Source organism: Tachyglossus aculeatus, chromosome 25, assembly GCF_015852505.1.
Source record: "Tachyglossus aculeatus isolate mTacAcu1 chromosome 25, mTacAcu1.pri, whole genome shotgun sequence".
Lineage (NCBI taxonomy): Eukaryota > Metazoa > Chordata > Mammalia > Monotremata > Tachyglossidae > Tachyglossus > Tachyglossus aculeatus.
In genome coordinates this window covers 18,095,261-18,111,564 of record NC_052090.1, presented here as the reverse complement: position 1 = coordinate 18,111,564, position 16,304 = coordinate 18,095,261, and the positions used below count along the sequence as shown (strand labels likewise).

Here is a 16,304-nt window from a genome sequence, read left to right as displayed (position 1 = left end):
TCCTAAGCCGGTCTGGTTCTCTTAGTTGAGGTGGGGGGCTTTTAGTTCTTTCTTTGGAGTTTTTCTCTATTTCAGCCTGGAGGGCAGAGGGGGGAGAAAGTGGCAGAAGTGAAAAGGATAGGGAAAGGGAGAACCAAGCTTCTAAGTGAACACAAACAATAGTATCAGAAAAATAAACAACTTCTGTGGGCCCAATTACTCTTTATGGCAGGGAGACTGCTGTTTTACTGGGGAAGAGGGAGATTGTGCTATATCATCTTGGTGCCTGCAATTTGTGAAACACTGCTTTTTGAATGGAAAATGAAGTTTGGGTTACACTTCCACTTCTGATGTCAGAAGGAGGACCAGTGGAGAAAATCATGAACTGTTAACCAGATGGATTGTTTGGAAAAACAATCCATAAGCATGGATGCTTGCATGCATGTTTCTAGAATACATGGATATAGAATACAGATATGCTGAAATGCTGGACAAACTCAACCAAGGCTGATATGGCACCATATTATTGCAACATGCACCATTTCTCAACCGTATTTTGTTTTCAACTAAAATGGAACAGGATTTCTGGACTTTTCTGGAGTTTTCCAAAGGAGGCAACCCTAAGGAATCGTTGAAAGGTCCTTCAGAGCTCAGAGTGCTGAACTAAACCTAGAACCTAGCAGGAGGAGCACAACAAACTAGAAAATGATGGGTTGAATTGTCATTCGAGGGCTCCTGCCAGCTTTGCCAGACTTTGGGCCATGACCAGGGGCAGAACAACTGCGTTAGGACTCCAGTGGCAGGACTGTAACACCTTCAACGTTCCCTCTAACAACTGACCATGATCCTGTTATCTGTGGGCCCATTTAGTGGCTTAGGAACTTTTTCATTTTCCATTGAACGTGGCCATTAATCATCTATTATGGGCCTCTTGTCCTGGAAGTTTGTTTTTGTTTTCAATTTTTCTAGTTTAGCAGACTTATATGGCACCCTATGTTCTCTGCCACCATCCTTGCCTCTGAAATTCTCTCCTGAAGCTGAGCCAGTGCTCCTGAGCTAATGGGATTGGCATGTTGGTCCAAGGATCCTCCCATGGCCAGAAGAGCCATCCTTTCCCTCATCTCCTGCCATGGGAACATAGGACTTGCCCAGGCTCCAGGACATAATGACACATCTGGGAAATCTGAATGGCCATCAAAGCATTCACTTGAACTCAAAAAGAAATACTAGTTAAAGCAGCTGGAACAATTCACACAGTGGCATTGCCTTGAGGCAGTGAGGCCTAGAGAAAACAGCATGATCCTGGGAGACAGGAGACATGGCTGCTAGTCCCTGCTCTGCTACTGGCCTGCTGTGGAGTCACTTTAACCTCTCTGGGCTTCAGTTTCTTCATCTGCAAAATGGAGATCTCCCTGAAAGACAAAATGGATATGCCCGCCCCCTCTCCTTGATAGACCGAATAAGTAGTTAGAATAAGTCGATTAGGGAATCTATTGTGTTTGCACTGATTGCTCCACTTGTACCGCAAACGATAGTTGGTAAACCTGGTTGATAGAACAAAATACACCCAAGACCTTCAAATAATTGACGACTGCAGCTTTTTGGTTGTTTTGGACCATCTCCCAATTCTTGTGGACACAGCTCAAGGCCACTTCTGAACTGTCTGGTTCACATAACCCTTTTTTGAGAGAGAGTGAAAATGAGTGGTTAATTAATAGTTTGCTTTGGGCTCTTAAGTTCAGGTTAATGAATGAATGCTCCTACTGTATATAAAAGGAGCTATGGGCCCCGGTGTTCAGTATCTGACTTACTTAAGCACAGATACCTCATTTACTCTGGAACTTGGGTGCAAAATTGCAGAATGATGACAATGTCTTTAATCTGGGGAGTCTTGGTGGCAGTATGCTGTTGCTTATGGCTTATCACAGGAATAAGAAGGAGGTAAAGAGTACTGAATTTGCAAATTTCAGTTTGGCTCATTAACCCTCAATATTATAAAATTACTGTAGGCTTGTCTGTTTTGTGGAAGCTGACCCTTTTCTCCTTATGTGGCTGTCTCAGGTGTTTGCTTTCTCCTCTCCTGCTCTCATAGCTATTTCGGTTAAGGATCATTTTAAATAATAGTATGTGAGTTCAAAGTATTGTATCTGTGTTGATTGAGATTTGTTGATGTTAACTGAGTAGGGTGCTGATGAAGGGGTGGAAAGAAGCTGCCGCAGCAGGAATTAAAGCCGGGGAGGAGCATCTTGCCAGAAAAAGCCAGCTCAAGGGAACTTGGGAATGTGGGGAGGGAGAGATAGCAAGGGAAGGAACTCTTGTTTCTGCTCCTTGAAGATCCCCTTGGATGACCAACTCTCTCCCTCTCCCTCCCTGGACCTTAGGTCTTTGAGCGCTGTTTGGTCAGAAATTTCTGCATGTCGATCAATCAATCAATGGTATTTACTGAGCACTTACTATGTACAGAGCACTCTGCTAAGCGCTTGGGAGAGTACAACAGAATTAGCAGACATGCTCCCTATAAAAATATCACTGGCTAACAGATCTGCTGTCTTTCTCTGGACTGGTGGACTGATTGGGAGAGAACCAGCTTGGTGGATGGAGAAGCCAGAGAAGTGGCGCTTCTTTCTGGCTGGACAGAGCACTTTCATTCAGCTCCCACGGCCAGGGAAGTTAATCTTAGTCTGACAGGTTGGGGGTCATACCGGGGCAGGCTGGTCAGTTAGAGAAGAATAATTCAAAATCCAATTGGATGGCTGCCTTAACTCTTTATTGAGGATTACATGGTGTATTTCTGGTGGAGGCATTTTCCTAGCTTGCTGCACCCATTGGTACCGTTTACTCTTGGGAAAAGCTGTTTAAAAGCGTAGATGCTACTGTCATGTTGCGCGTCGATCAAGGAACTACGCTGTAATAATAATGATGATGGTATTTAAGTGCTTACTATGTGCCAAGCACCGTACTAAGCGCTGGGGGAGAGACAAGGTAATCATGGTGTCCCACGTGGGGCTCACAGTCTTAATCCCCATTTTACAGATGAGGTAACAGGCACAGAGAATTCAGTGACTTGTCCAAAGTCACACAGCTGACAAGTGGTGGAGCCGGGATTAGAACCCATGACCTCGGACTCCTAAGCCCATGCTTTTTCCACTGAGCCGGGTTGTAGATAGCGAATGAAGGGATTCCTTATTTCAGAGGGTTCCCACACACCACAGTGTTGGCTAGTGGAAAGAGTACAGGCCTGGGAAAGGACCTGGATTCTAATTCCAGCTCCACCACTTGCCTTGTGTGAGACCTTGGGCAAGTCACTTAACTCCCCTGTGCCTCTCTTTCCTCAAATGAAAAATGGGGGATTAAATTCTGCTCCCTCCTAGACTGTGAGCCCCATATGGGACAGGGACTGTTAACTTGCATCAACCCTAGTGCTTAGAACATTGCTTGACACATAGTAAGTACTTAACAGATATAATAATATTAATAATAAGTGCACTTTTGGGTCTAGAATAATCTATTTGAATAGGCATTGTGTTCTGACTTTGAAGAAATAATAATAATGATGATATTTGTCAAGTGCTTCCTATGTGCCAAGCACTTTTCTAAGCTCTGGGATAGCTACAAGGTAATCAGGTTGTTCCACGTGGGGCTCACAGTCTTAATCCTCATTTTACAGATGAGGTAACTGAGGCACAGAGAAGTTAAGCGACTTACCCAAAGTCACTCAGCTGATAAAGTGGTGGATCTGGGATTAAAACCCACAACCTCTGACTCCCGAGCCCATGCTCTTTCATGCCTTGTCTTTAGGTGGTGATACAATGCTGTTTTCTATTATGTTTCTACTCTTTTGCCCACTCAGCCTTTGCAGTTTTGTCCCTGTCCTTCATTACCAATGCCCAATATTTAGGACTATACTACTCAGTTACAAATTGCCCAGATAAAGAGGAGACTTTTCAATTAAAACTAGCCAGGCAGATAATCCATCAATCAGGCTAGCAGCTAAAAAAATGTAGTTGTGTTTCATAATAGAAGTAAATAAAATAGAATAAAAATAGAAATAGAAATAAATAATAGAAAGAGGGAAAGAAGCTAACCAGAGCATGAAAGAGTATTGTAGTTTGGCGCTTTACTTATCATCCAATTTAATCTGCTTTAGTGCTGGGTCCAAACAGTCTTTAACATCTCCTTAGTTGATTGGAAATCAGGTGTCCTGGGTTCAGCTCACAAGACCTCTTTAGCTTCAGCTTCCACCTTCTTTGACGTGGGAGCAATCAGATGGTGATCAGACAGCTCGGACTTTGGCTTATCTTGCATTTACCCCGATGCCTAGAACAGTGTTAGGTGCATAGTGAGCGCTTAACAAATACCTTGTTTATTATTGTTATTATCTTGAAGTAGTTTGAGGTTCTTTTGCATTTTGAGGTTCTCTAGACAGTAAGGTCGTCGTGGGCAGGGAATGTGGCTACTAATTCTTTTGCATTGTGCCTGCCCAAGAGCTTAGTACGGTGTTCTGCACTTAGCAAGCACTCAATAAATACAATTGATTGATCAAAAAGGTATATCTGTTCCTCCCACAGAGCCTGGTTTGGGCGGGGGAATGCCCCATCTACGGACCAGGCTCCACAGGTCGTTCCAAATCGGTGAAGACTTGCTAAGCAGGCAGGACAAGGGGCTGATCCCAGCTGACAATTCTAACCACCCCCACCGTGACTTTCTGTCTTGCAGGCGTCCCGGCGAACCGCCCCTGGACAACGGACTCCTCCCGTACCTGGGCTGTGCACTGCGGTTTGGTGCCAATCCTCTTGAATTCCTCAGGGCCAAGAAAAAGAAGGCCGGGAATATTTTTACCTGCAAAATAGTGGGGAAATACGTCCATTTCCTGACCGACCCTTTCTCATTCCACATGGTGATGCGCCATGGAAAGCACTTTGACTGGAAAAAGTTTCACTTCACCACCTCTGCTAAGGTATTGGCTCGCAACCCTTTCTTTTCTTGGGACTGTCCATCCATCGATTCTTCTGTCTCCTCCAGGGCTCTTCTATCAGACAAGTACATTGTATTTATTGGAACAGCCAACTGTCTAATTTCGAAGGCTCGATATGAATGTTGGGAATGTTAAAGAGTGGAATTTAGTGGCATTTTGGCAAAATCTGATCTATTATGTACTTTGATCCTCATTACCTGAACAAACCTTCCTTCACTAATTATGAAACTTATTAAGCCCCTGCTTAAGTGTCAAGCTAAAAGATGGGGTAGACACAAGATAAACATATCAGACACAGTCCTTGTTTCACCTCGGGGGTCAAAGGGGGAAGGAGGGTAGGAGGGAAGGAGGGTACAAATATCATATCCCCATTTTACAGATGAGATGACTGAGACACAAAGAAAATAAGTGACTTGCTCATGGTCCCACAGCTGACCAGTGGTAAAATTTGGACCAGGTAGAACCCAGGTCTCCTGACTCCTAGTCTCAAACCCTTTGGCTTAGGCCACTGTTACTAGTTAAATCATCATTCTAAGTGGAAAATTAATCTTGGCATAGCCCTCTTTTGGTCCCAGTTACACAGCTGTAGCAGCGTCTCCCACTAAACAACATGCTACCACACTTTTTGAAAGGTCACTCGCACACATCTCCCTACTAGCTACACTCTCTGCATCAAGTAGAAAATCCTTGCCACTGGCTTCAAGGCTTTCCACCAGTTTCTCCACAGTTCTCTTCACTGGCTCACAGATCACGTGCTTTGCTATTCCCAAGTCCACCCTTCTATTTCCAAGTGCTCATTCACCCTATTCCCTTAGTCTGGCTCTCCAACCCCTCCACAAGTCACCCATTCACCCTCTCTCCATCTTCAAAGTTCTCCTAAAATCCCACCTCTCCATGAAGGTTTTCCCACTTAATTCACAACACCCCTGATCCCCCAAGCCCACCCTTAGCAGCTATGAACCTTATTCCTATCTTCACATATACCTACTTTAGTCCCATATGCATATTTGTATACTTACATATATACTCAATTCTTTGCTCAGTTATTTCATCCTGATATTTATGTAGTACTCTTCGATATATTCTTATTCTTCCCCTGCTTTCACTATCTGTAAATAATTTTTTGCCAGCCGATCTCCCCTAAGTAGACTGAAAGCTCCCTAAGGCCAGAAAACTTGGGTACTGCTTCTCTTGTACTCTCCCAAGCACTTAATCAATCAATCAATCAATCAGATTTATTGAGCGCTTACTGTGTGCAGAGCACTGTACTAAGCTCTTGGGAAGTACAAGTCAGCAACACATAGAGACAGTTGGTATGTGCTTGGTAAATATTACTGATGACTAAAGTTTCATTTAATAGATTACTGCAGTTCTCCCCCATCTTGCCAACATTAAGGAGCAGTCTGTGGGCAGAGGGAGCAAGGAGTGGAAGGATTCACAAAGCCTTTTATGAGCGACGAAGTCTGTTTTTGACATGGTGCCAACCTGGTTTACTAAAAATGAGCCTGGGGACAGCTAAGTGTGGATAATAATAATAACAATAATAATAATAATAATAATATGTGTTAAGCACTTACTGTATGTCAAGCACTGTCTTAAGCACTGGAATAGATACAAGTTAATCATATCAGACACAGTCCCTGTCCCACATGGACCTCACAGTCTAAGTAGGAGGGAGAACAAGTATTTTACTCCCATTTTAAAGCTGAAGAAACTGAGGCACAGAGAAGTGAGATGACTTACCCAAAGTCACACAGCAGGCCAGTGCAGGAGCCAATATTAGAACCCAGGTCCTTTGATTCACAGGCCCAGGCTGATTCCACCCGGCCAAGCGGCTTCCTGCTCAGATGTCCTGAATTCAAAGATAGTGGCATTTGGAAATTCCCAAGCACAACATGGAGGGCTCCCAAGTCAAACCTCTGGATCAGTGCTCCATTGTTATGAACAGAGGCTCTCCTGTGCCTATATCTTTCTCAAGGGAGGTTAACTCCTTAAGAGGGATTTGATTTGTTGGGCAGGAGATACTTTGGGCTCCTCAGTGCAAAGGCTGCTGTAGTTTGACAAACATATTTGAAATGTTTATGGCTTTTGTAGTTTACTTGGGACTTGTGCTAACCTCATGCTAGCTTGAAGCACAGACTTTACTAGCTTCCTTTCGTTGTGGGCAGGGAACGTGTCTACCAACGCTGTTGTACTCTCCCAAACGCTCAGTACAGTGCTCTGCACACAGTCAGCACTCAATAAATACCACTGATGGATTCCTTTCAACTCCTAACCCACCATGATGGGCCTTGGTTTTATCTTGGCAGGTATTCGGACACAGAAGCATTGATCCGAATGATGGAAACACCACTGAAAACATGCATCAGACTTTCATCAAAACCCTTCAGGGTGACGCTTTGCATTCCCTCATTGAAAACATGATGGAAAACCTCCAACACATCATGAAGCCGTCGGTCCCGCCGCAAGAAAATCCCGCCCCGTGGGTGACGGATGGGCTGTACTCATTCTGCTACCGGGTGATGTTTGAAGCTGGGTATTTAACTCTATTTGGCAAAGAGCTAAATTCCAATAACGATCTCCGGAAGCAGAAAGCCCAGCAAGCCATTTACCTTGAAAACTTCAAAGAGTTTGACAAGATCTTCCCTGCTCTGGTGGCGGGTCTCCCAATCCATGTGTTCAAGAGTGCGTACAACGCGCGCGAGAAGCTGGCAGAGGCGCTGCTGCACAAGAACCTCCAGAAGAGAGACAAAATCTCGGAGCTGGTCACCCTCCGCATGTTCTTGAATGACACCCAGTCTACCTTCGATGATATGGAGAAGGCCAAAACCCACCTGGCGGTTCTGTGGGCGGCCCAAGCCAATACCATTCCTGCCACTTTCTGGAGTTTATTCCAAACTATGAGGTTACTATCCTCTTTTTGAAAATGCTCCTAATGTGAAATAGTGTTAAGAATGTAGTCATTGCTGATATTTTTTAATGGTATCTGTTAAACACTCGCTAAGTGTCAAGCACTGTTCTAAGCACTGGGGTAGATACAAGTCAATCAGATCGGATCCGATCCCCATCCCACATGGAGCTCGCAGTCTAAATAGAAGAGAGAACGGGTATTGAATCCCCATTTTGCAGATGAGGAAACTGAAGCACAGAGAAGTTGTGACTTGCCCAAGGTCACACAGCAGGCAAGTGGTGGAGCCGGGATTAGAACCAAGTCCTTTGATGCCCGGAGCCCGTGCTCTTTCCATTAGGCCATGCTGCTTCTCTTTATTGCTTGATGATGATGGAGTTGCCATCTCTTTTCTAGTGCCCGCGCACATTTCTAAAAGTATTGCACTCCTGTTACTCCCAGGATAGCCTCTGGCATTAGTCCACCTTTATAAAAAGGCATCCCATATGGACTTTCATATGCAGAAATCTCTACCATGCCCAGTGGTAATCTGAGGAACCTTTCTAGGTACCCAAATTCAAGCTTATCTCAAGGGAATTTACACGTCAACCGGAAAGTAACAGTATGTAAAATTAATATCTCTTGCCTAAAAGCAATGTACTTGACTACACTTCCCACCACCCCCAACTACTTAGAGGCTAAAGTGGGGGCATCTTTAATTTTGCCTAGGCTTGCCTTTATGAACTAGAATGGAGGGAGCAGAGGGTAGGACTCATGGAACTCTATTGGACTCAGAGCTTTTTGGTGCCTACACTCAGAGTTGGTCCAGGAGCTGGCCAGTGCTACTCTGCTCCCCTCAACAGCTCTCCTTGTGGGTGTTGATCAGCCACTTTGGGAGGGAGAAGAGAGGCCAGTTAATAGAGCCAATAGCTGCCTAGGACGCACATAGTAAGTGCTCATAAATACCACTGACTGATTAATAGTCAGGAATCCTGTAAACGCAGCAAACACCAGCTTTAAGCCGCAAGGAAGCCGAGCTCTCCTTTGGGGTCCCTGAGGGTGCATTGCTGAGTCTGCAGGAGTCTGAGAGGGGAAGGTTGGACTTAGTAACGACAGTTAAGGAGCATGCCAGATATCGATAACTCCATTCTCTCCGAGATTTCAAGTGTTCAGCATGCAGATCGAAGCACACCGATGCACCAATTAATTGGGAGTCAGAAGGACCTGGGTTCTAATTCTGGTTCTGTTACTAGTCTGCTGCGTGAGCTTGGGCAAGTCACTTCACTTCTCTGTGCCTCAGTTACCTCATCTGTAGAGTGGGGATTAAAACTATGAGCCCCATGTTGGCCATGGACTGTGGCCAGCCTGATTAGCTTGTATCTACCCCAGAGCTTAGTACAGTGCCTGGCATATAGTAAGCATTTAACAAGTACCATTTTACAAAAATGAAAAAATATAAACCTTTCCGGGGCATCAAAGTCATAAGTTTTGGCCAAGGCCCTGCGGTGTGGTGTCAAAACCAGTGCAGAAATTTTAACATGTGATGGGATCCTCCATTTGGATTTTAGCCGGTTCAATTTTGGTCAAGATAGCCATAAGCCTTATTGAGATTTTCAGCTCGAGGCATCTTTTCTTAATGAAACATATAATGGACCCACTAGAGGTATTCCTTTGTAGCGATCTCACAGGATTATTATACAAGGGTTGTGAGCAGCAAATGACCAGTTCCTAAAACCCCAGAACCACTGCCACCTGGAAAAGCACCAAGGCAAGTCTAAATAAATATGGCTAAAAGTAATTTGGACGTTTCCTCACTTTCCCAGATTTCATTTGTGTATTGATCAGCCAGAAAAAAAAAAAAAGACCTATTGGCTTAATAACAGCCAACTAGCCACTCTGTTTCATTAATTCTAGACTGTAAGTTCCTTGCGGGCAACAAACATGTCAACCGACTCTGGTATATTAGTACAGTGCTCTGCATACAGTAAGTGCTTGATAAATATGATTGATTATGAATAACCTTCCATGCTATTGGTTTCTCTTCTACTGCATCCAGGAGCCCAGAAGCACTGAAAGCGGCAGCTGAAGAAGTACACAACACGCTAAAAAATGCTGGTCAGAAAGTCAGCTTTGACGGCAAACCCATCGTGCTGACTCTAGACCAGCTGAATGACATGCCCGTGCTTGGTAAGGTCCCCACACTGCACAGCCAGCCATTCCCATCCCTGTCAAGCTGGTCGGGAGAATTCAGTAGCGGGCTACAATTAGCCCATCTGGGGCCAGTGGTGGGGATTCCAGAGAAGCCCGGAAGACGGGTTGGCTGCCAGTGGTTTTCAGTTCCTCACCAGCAAAAAAGTGCAGAACTGAGGCCATTAGCCACATAATCCAAGCTAAAATTCCACTTTGGCCTTAGTTGCTCAGCTCTTGCTGGCTTGAGAGAGTCCAAATGACCTAGATAATGACCTTCGGGCTTCCCTTAATTAGGATGTTAATAAAGCACTTACTAAATGCCAAGAGCTAGGGTAGATATAGGATAATTAGATCGGACACAATCTGCCCCACACAAGGTTTAAAATCTAAAAGGGAGGAAGTGCAGGTATGTTCTCCCCATTTTATAGATGAAGGAACTGAGGCACAGAGAAGTTAAGTGGCTTGTCCTTGGTCATAGAGCAGGCAGGGTCCAAGCTGGCACTAGAATCCATGTTAACTGACTCCTGGGCCCATACTCTTTCCATTAAGTCAGACTGCTTCTAGGGAAATCTCAGGCTGGCGTCACCTCAATTATCTGGGCTTCTGAACTTCAGCTTTCTCTGACTCTCCATTTTCTCCCTCGCTGGGAATCCATCCTATATTGTCATTTCCTCACGGTCTCCTCAGTCTCGGGTCACTCGGGACCTACCGCTGCTGTTGGTGCGTGAGCACATCTTGTTACCCCGAGGAATTGAACGCAGGTCTAGCGGGCCCATTCGGTTCAGGAGCACGGCACAGCCGCCGTCTCACATACACGTTGGAGAATTCATTTTTTTGCACAAGTGTTCCTCCATTTTAGCTGGAATAGTAGAATTCTGGAAGTGTCTATACTGGAGACCTTTTCAAAGGGGAGTTTATTTTTCAGAAGAAAACAGGCGTGCTGCCCTAAATTGGCTTGAGGCAAGCCTTGCCACATGGCCTTACCCACCTAATATTAATGGGAAAAGCCAACACTGATGAAGCCAAGTGGCACTAATTTGACCCTCCCCACCCCCTGCGTCTGACTAAGAATGCTGACATGAATAGCAGCCTGACCGACAAAAACACTTTGGACTTCTACCTGTGTGTCCCCTCCACTCCTTTCTCCTGTCCTGCCACTAATCTGCGTAACCTCAGGGCATTTTCTCGGTTCACACAGGCTGGCACAGATCAGGTAGTGCAGGGCTGCCAGCTATTGCAGGCTGCCCTTGGTAGGTCCAATCAGAAAGCACCTGAAGTGCAGTCCCTGAGCAATCTTGCTCTTTCTCTATGAGCACCACCTAGCCGAGATGGAAAATATCAGGTTTTTTAATGGTTTTTGTTAACGTGCTTACTATGTGCCAGGCACAGTACTAAGCGCTTGGGTAGATACAAGATAATCAGACTGGACACTGTCCCTGTCCCACTTTGGGATCACAGTCTTAATCCCCATTGTATGAGGTAACTGAGGCACAGAAAAATGAACTGACTTGCTCAAGGTCACAGTGCAGACAAAAGTTGGGGTCAGGATTAGAACCCAGGCCTTTCTGACTGCCAGGCCCTTGCTCTAGCCACTAGGCAATGCTGCCAGTTATGCTTCAGAGTTAGGGCCTGTTAGTTCCTTTCTCCCCAGAGACCTCTCACCCTCAAAAACTGTAGGGTCAGTGGCCAAAAATCCAGTTTTCTCCCCACAGCTCTTCCTACACCAACTCGGCTAGGAATCATGGAGTCTTTCAATTGGGAATTGAAAGGAGATGACCACCACCTGTCATGGACTTATCAGTAAAGAAATATTCTCTCCACCATATCTCATTTCCATGGCATAGTGGAGAGAGCACAGGCCTGTGAGTCGGAAGGTCATGGACTCTAATGCCGGCTCTGCCACTTTCCTGCTGTGTGGCCTTGGACAAGTCGCTTCACTTCTCTGTGCTTCAGTTCCCTCATCTGTACAATGGGGATTGAGGTCCCCATGTGGGACAGGGACTTTGTCTAACCTGATTTGCTTGTATCCACCCCAGCGCCTAGTACAGGTGTCTGGCACATAGTAATCACTTAACAAATACCACAATTATTACTATTATTATCTTCAGCTTCGCTTGGTTTCTTGTCTGAGCTGAATTTTGAACAACTGTGTGGTTTAGTTCTTTGATCAGTTAAATTGCATTTTGAAGTGTTGCAAATAGCATATTTTTAGTAATCCTCTACAGCAAGTCTGACTGAATACAATTATGGAGTCACTGATGTGAGGGCATTTTTATCTATTTTAGCATTTGAAAGACCATAGATTTTCATATTAGGCTTCCCCAGATCAATTTTTATAATAGTGAAGAGTAGTAATAACCAAATAATGATAATCACAACAGTTTATAGGAAACTTTTCTCCATCACCCCATTTTCTGATTTATCAGTCTTTAATTCCCCACTTCTATTCTGGGTTACCATGTACTAGAGCTGACTGTAAACTAGGAAATTTACCACCCCTTTAATGATCCTTCTACACCATCTTCTACTCTGCAGACAGTATAATCAAGGAATCTATACGGCTATCAAGCGCATCCATGAACGTCCGGGCTGCAAAGGAAGATTTCATTTTGCGTTTGGAGGATGGCTCCTATAGCATCCGTAAGGACGATGTCATAGCTCTTTATCCCCAGTTGGTGCACCTGGACCCAGAAATCTATCCTGACCCTCTGGTAAGTGAGGAACTCCCCATCAAAATCCAGTTTTATGAACACCCAAGAGAGCTTGGTCAAGAAACCAGGCTTTGATCCTGGTGAACATTTCAAACAATCTTCAAGAGACCTGGACTTAGCAGCCAAGCCCTGCCTTTTCCCCTATTGGCTATAAAGTGCATCATAGGGTCAAAAGCTTTTGGACACGCTACCACTTATCATGGTGTTCACGTACTCACCACATGAAAACTGGCCTTATCTTTCTTCCCTCCAAAATCCTATCCAGTTTCTCTTCTTTCTCCAATTAATACTAGTCCTAACTGATAAGAATCCCATCTGCCTGGAGAAATGTTTCCTCCCAAGCAAAACCTCTAATGCAAATCCACTCTCCATCCCGGTTCTTTGAGAGCCATGCCTGTGCACTTTCAATCAATCAATCAATCAATCGTATTTATTGAGCGCTTATAAGGCTCATGGTGATATTGAAACAGAAGAGCCTCATCAGAATGCTACATTCTGTAGCATTGCTGGATGCAGGGCATAGGTGCATTATTGATAAAGAGATTGCTACCTGCGTTACAAATTTCAGTCCTCCCTCTGTGCAGGCTGAATTTTGTTCTGGACCCACTCTTCAGGAACCTGGAGGCATCGTGGCTCAGTGGAAAGAGCAGGGGCTTTGGAGTCAGAGGTCCTGGGTTCTAATCGTGACTCCGCCACTTGTCAGCTGTGTGACTTTGGGCAAGTCACTTCACTTCTCTGGGCCTCAGTTATCTCATCTGTAAAATGGGGATTAAGATTGTGAGCCCCACTTGGGACAACCTGATCACATTGTATCCCCCCAGGGCTTAGAACAGTGCTTTGCACATAGTAAGCACTTAACAAATACCATCATTATTATTATTATTATTATTATCAGTGGGGCCATTTGTTATTCTTGGCCCTGCTCCCTAACCCCTAACTTCTTGGAAAACATACCCTTTCTGCACAAGATCAATTTGATGCCTTTAAGTCCTATGAAAAAAAGGACTCTTAACAAATCCTCTTACCAGCTAATGTGAATGAATATCACTTTTTTAAAAAAATGGTATTTGTTAAGCACTTACTTTGTGTCAGGCCTGTACTAAGCACTGGGGTAGATACAAGCTAATCAGGTTGGCCACACTCCATGTCCCACACAAGGCTCACAGTCTTAATCTACATTTTACAGATGAGGTAACTGAGGTACAGAGAAGTTAAGTGACTTGCCCAAGGTCACCCAGCAGACACATGGCAGAGACAGGATTAGAACCCACAATCTTCCGACTCCCAGGCCTGTACTCTATTCACTAGGCCACGATGCTTCTCCAAGCAAAGATCAGTGGGGCTGTTGAGAGGGATACATTGTTTCAAATGTTTTCAACTTGTTGGGTTTTCATTCAATCGTATTTATTGAGCGCTTACTGTGTGCACAGCACTGTACTAAGCACTTGGAAAGTACAATTCGGCAACAGATAGAGACAATCCCTACCCAACAATGGGCTCACAGTCTAGAAGGGGGAGACAGACAACAAAGCAAAACAAGTAGGCATCAGTAACATCAAAGTAGATAAATAGAATTATAGATATGTACAAATCATTAATAAAATAAATAAAATAATAGATATGTACAAATATACACAAGTGCTGTGGGGTGGGGAAGGGGGTAGAGCAGAAGGAGGGAGTAGGGGCGATGAGGAGGGGAGGAGGAGCAGAGGAAACGCGGGGGGATCAGTTTGGGCAGTCATGGCCATGGATGGCCTTTCCTCAGGACTTGCATCTAGGAGAGGAAGAGAAAACAAATGTGTCCCCCCCCCCACCCCCCCCCAAGAAAATTTAGGACAGGACAGGACCGGGCAGGAAAAATTCTCTCAGAGAAACCTCATCCTAGTTCTAACTACTGTCTGGGTTTGTTTGCCTTTTTCTGGTTACAGACTTTCAAATATGATCGTTATCTTGATGAAAATGGAAAGACAAAGACCAACTTCTATCGCAATGGCCTCAAGTTAAAGTATTACTACCTACCCTTTGGTTCGGGCCTAACAAAATGTCCTGGGAGATTATTCGCTATTTATGAAATCAAGGAATTTCTCATTCTGATGCTCTCCTCCTTTGAAATGGAACTCGTGGACAGTCACCCCAAATGTCCTCCCTTAGACCAATCTCGGGCAGGAATGGGCATTTTGCCACCCACAAATGATATTGATTTCAGGTACCGGTTAAAATGCCTATGAACATCGCACTTTGGACCTAGAAGAAAAGAAACCACTATGATGAAATGACCCGAACAAAAAGGGAGCCGTCCGACCCAGGGACCCCGTGAAAGGTGACTGAAAAACAACAGGCAGCGCTAGTTGACCTGGTTCTACATTTCTGTTTTAACTCCCTGGTGACGTGGGAAAGCTGGCCCACATGAGAGAATGGCTGGGTACAGTCCAGACTCTGATATTGAAAATACCCCTTTTTTATTGGCCCAGCAGTTTGGCTCCTTAGGGTGAATGGATCAGTTTGGCCTTAAAATAATTAAGGACTATTTATTCTTTTCATCAACAGAATAGGCCATTTTTCTTCAAGGAGGGCTGCAATGGACAGGATTTTTTTTCCCCCCCGAAGAAACTGCTTTATTTCAGGAAAAAAAAAAATCAGCAACGTTTTTGTAGCAACATCTCAAAATGATTCACGTTTTAGTGAAACTTCACCAAACTTTGCTAACCTGGGTGTTTATATTTTGACCATGAGGATGGCAAAGTTATCTTGAGCCTTTAAATAGTAAGGAAACAAGCTTAGCTGCTTATATAACCACAAACCCCTCATATTCAGTCTTTCATAGGGTGATACTGATGTCTGGCTCAATGCTGGGCTTAGTTGAAATTTCTACTATTATATATTAATTTATTCTTACAGTGATATGTAAATGAAGGGTTTCTAACCACACATCTTCTGATTCAGTTTTCAGATTATTCTAAACTTCTTTGGAGATCAGGAGCCAGGGTCATGGCTACTTAATCCCCCTCTAGACTGGACGCTTATTGTGAGCAGGGAACATGTCTACCAACTCTATACTGTACTTTCCCAAATGCTTAGTACAGTGCTCTGAACACAATAAGTGCTCAAATACCATTGAATGATTCTGTGAAAAGAAGCTCTGGATTCTAATAAGTTTCGAAGGAGTAATACTGAGCTGGACAAAAGCCCATCAAATGTGCAAATAGTTCATTTCTTTCAACCTGGCTTTTGGGTTTCATTTAATAATTTTTCTGTTTTTAAATGAAATTTAATGCAAGTAAAAAATGACAGTTTCTGTCTATACCTATAATAGTGTTTTAACTATTGAGTATATGTTTGATTTTCATATTTTAAATATGACAATGTTAGAAATATTTATGTATAATTTATATTTACTACATATATTTCTTATCCAGTGTTAAGACCATATTTACAAATATTGCTGGCTACAACTATTAAAGTTTTCAAATGATTTCACTCATTGTAAGTCTAGTTTTAAAACCTTGTGAGTTTATGGGTTTTTTTTTCATTTTAGAAGGTTCGAAAATTTCTAAACCATTCA

At 43.9% G+C, this 16,304-nt stretch overlaps 1 protein-coding gene across 2 annotated transcripts; it reads left to right on the top strand.

Moving 5' to 3' along the window:
- Positions 1–1,825: 1,825 nt before the first annotated feature.
- Positions 1,826–15,781, top strand: LOC119945515 (cytochrome P450 7A1). Of its 2 annotated transcripts, none has more exons than XM_038766687.1 (6): positions 1,826–1,920; positions 4,696–4,936; positions 7,264–7,859; positions 9,898–10,028; positions 12,567–12,742; positions 14,949–15,781. In XM_038766687.1, the coding sequence occupies exons 1-6, from the start codon at positions 1,841–1,843 to the stop codon at positions 14,988–14,990; spliced, it is 1,266 nt and encodes a 421-aa protein (XP_038622615.1). In that variant the 5' UTR covers positions 1,826–1,840; the 3' UTR covers positions 14,991–15,781. The 2 variants fall into 2 exon arrangements, with proteins under 2 accessions (XP_038622615.1, XP_038622614.1); XM_038766686.1 differs by having other exon boundaries at positions 14,671–15,781.
- Positions 15,782–16,304: the final 523 nt, after the last annotated feature.

Excerpts from the sequence above, each read along its gene's own strand:
- LOC119945515 (XM_038766686.1), top strand. The coding sequence starts at position 1,841 with ATGATGACAATGTCTTTAATCTGGGGAGTCTTGGTGGCAGTATGCTGT. Across the intron at positions 4,937-7,263 it reads ACTTCACCACCTCTGCTAAG|GTATTCGGACACAGAAGCAT; the intron begins GTATTGGCTCGC and ends TTATCTTGGCAG. Across the intron at positions 10,029-12,566 it reads GAATGACATGCCCGTGCTTG|ACAGTATAATCAAGGAATCT; the intron begins GTAAGGTCCCCA and ends TCTACTCTGCAG.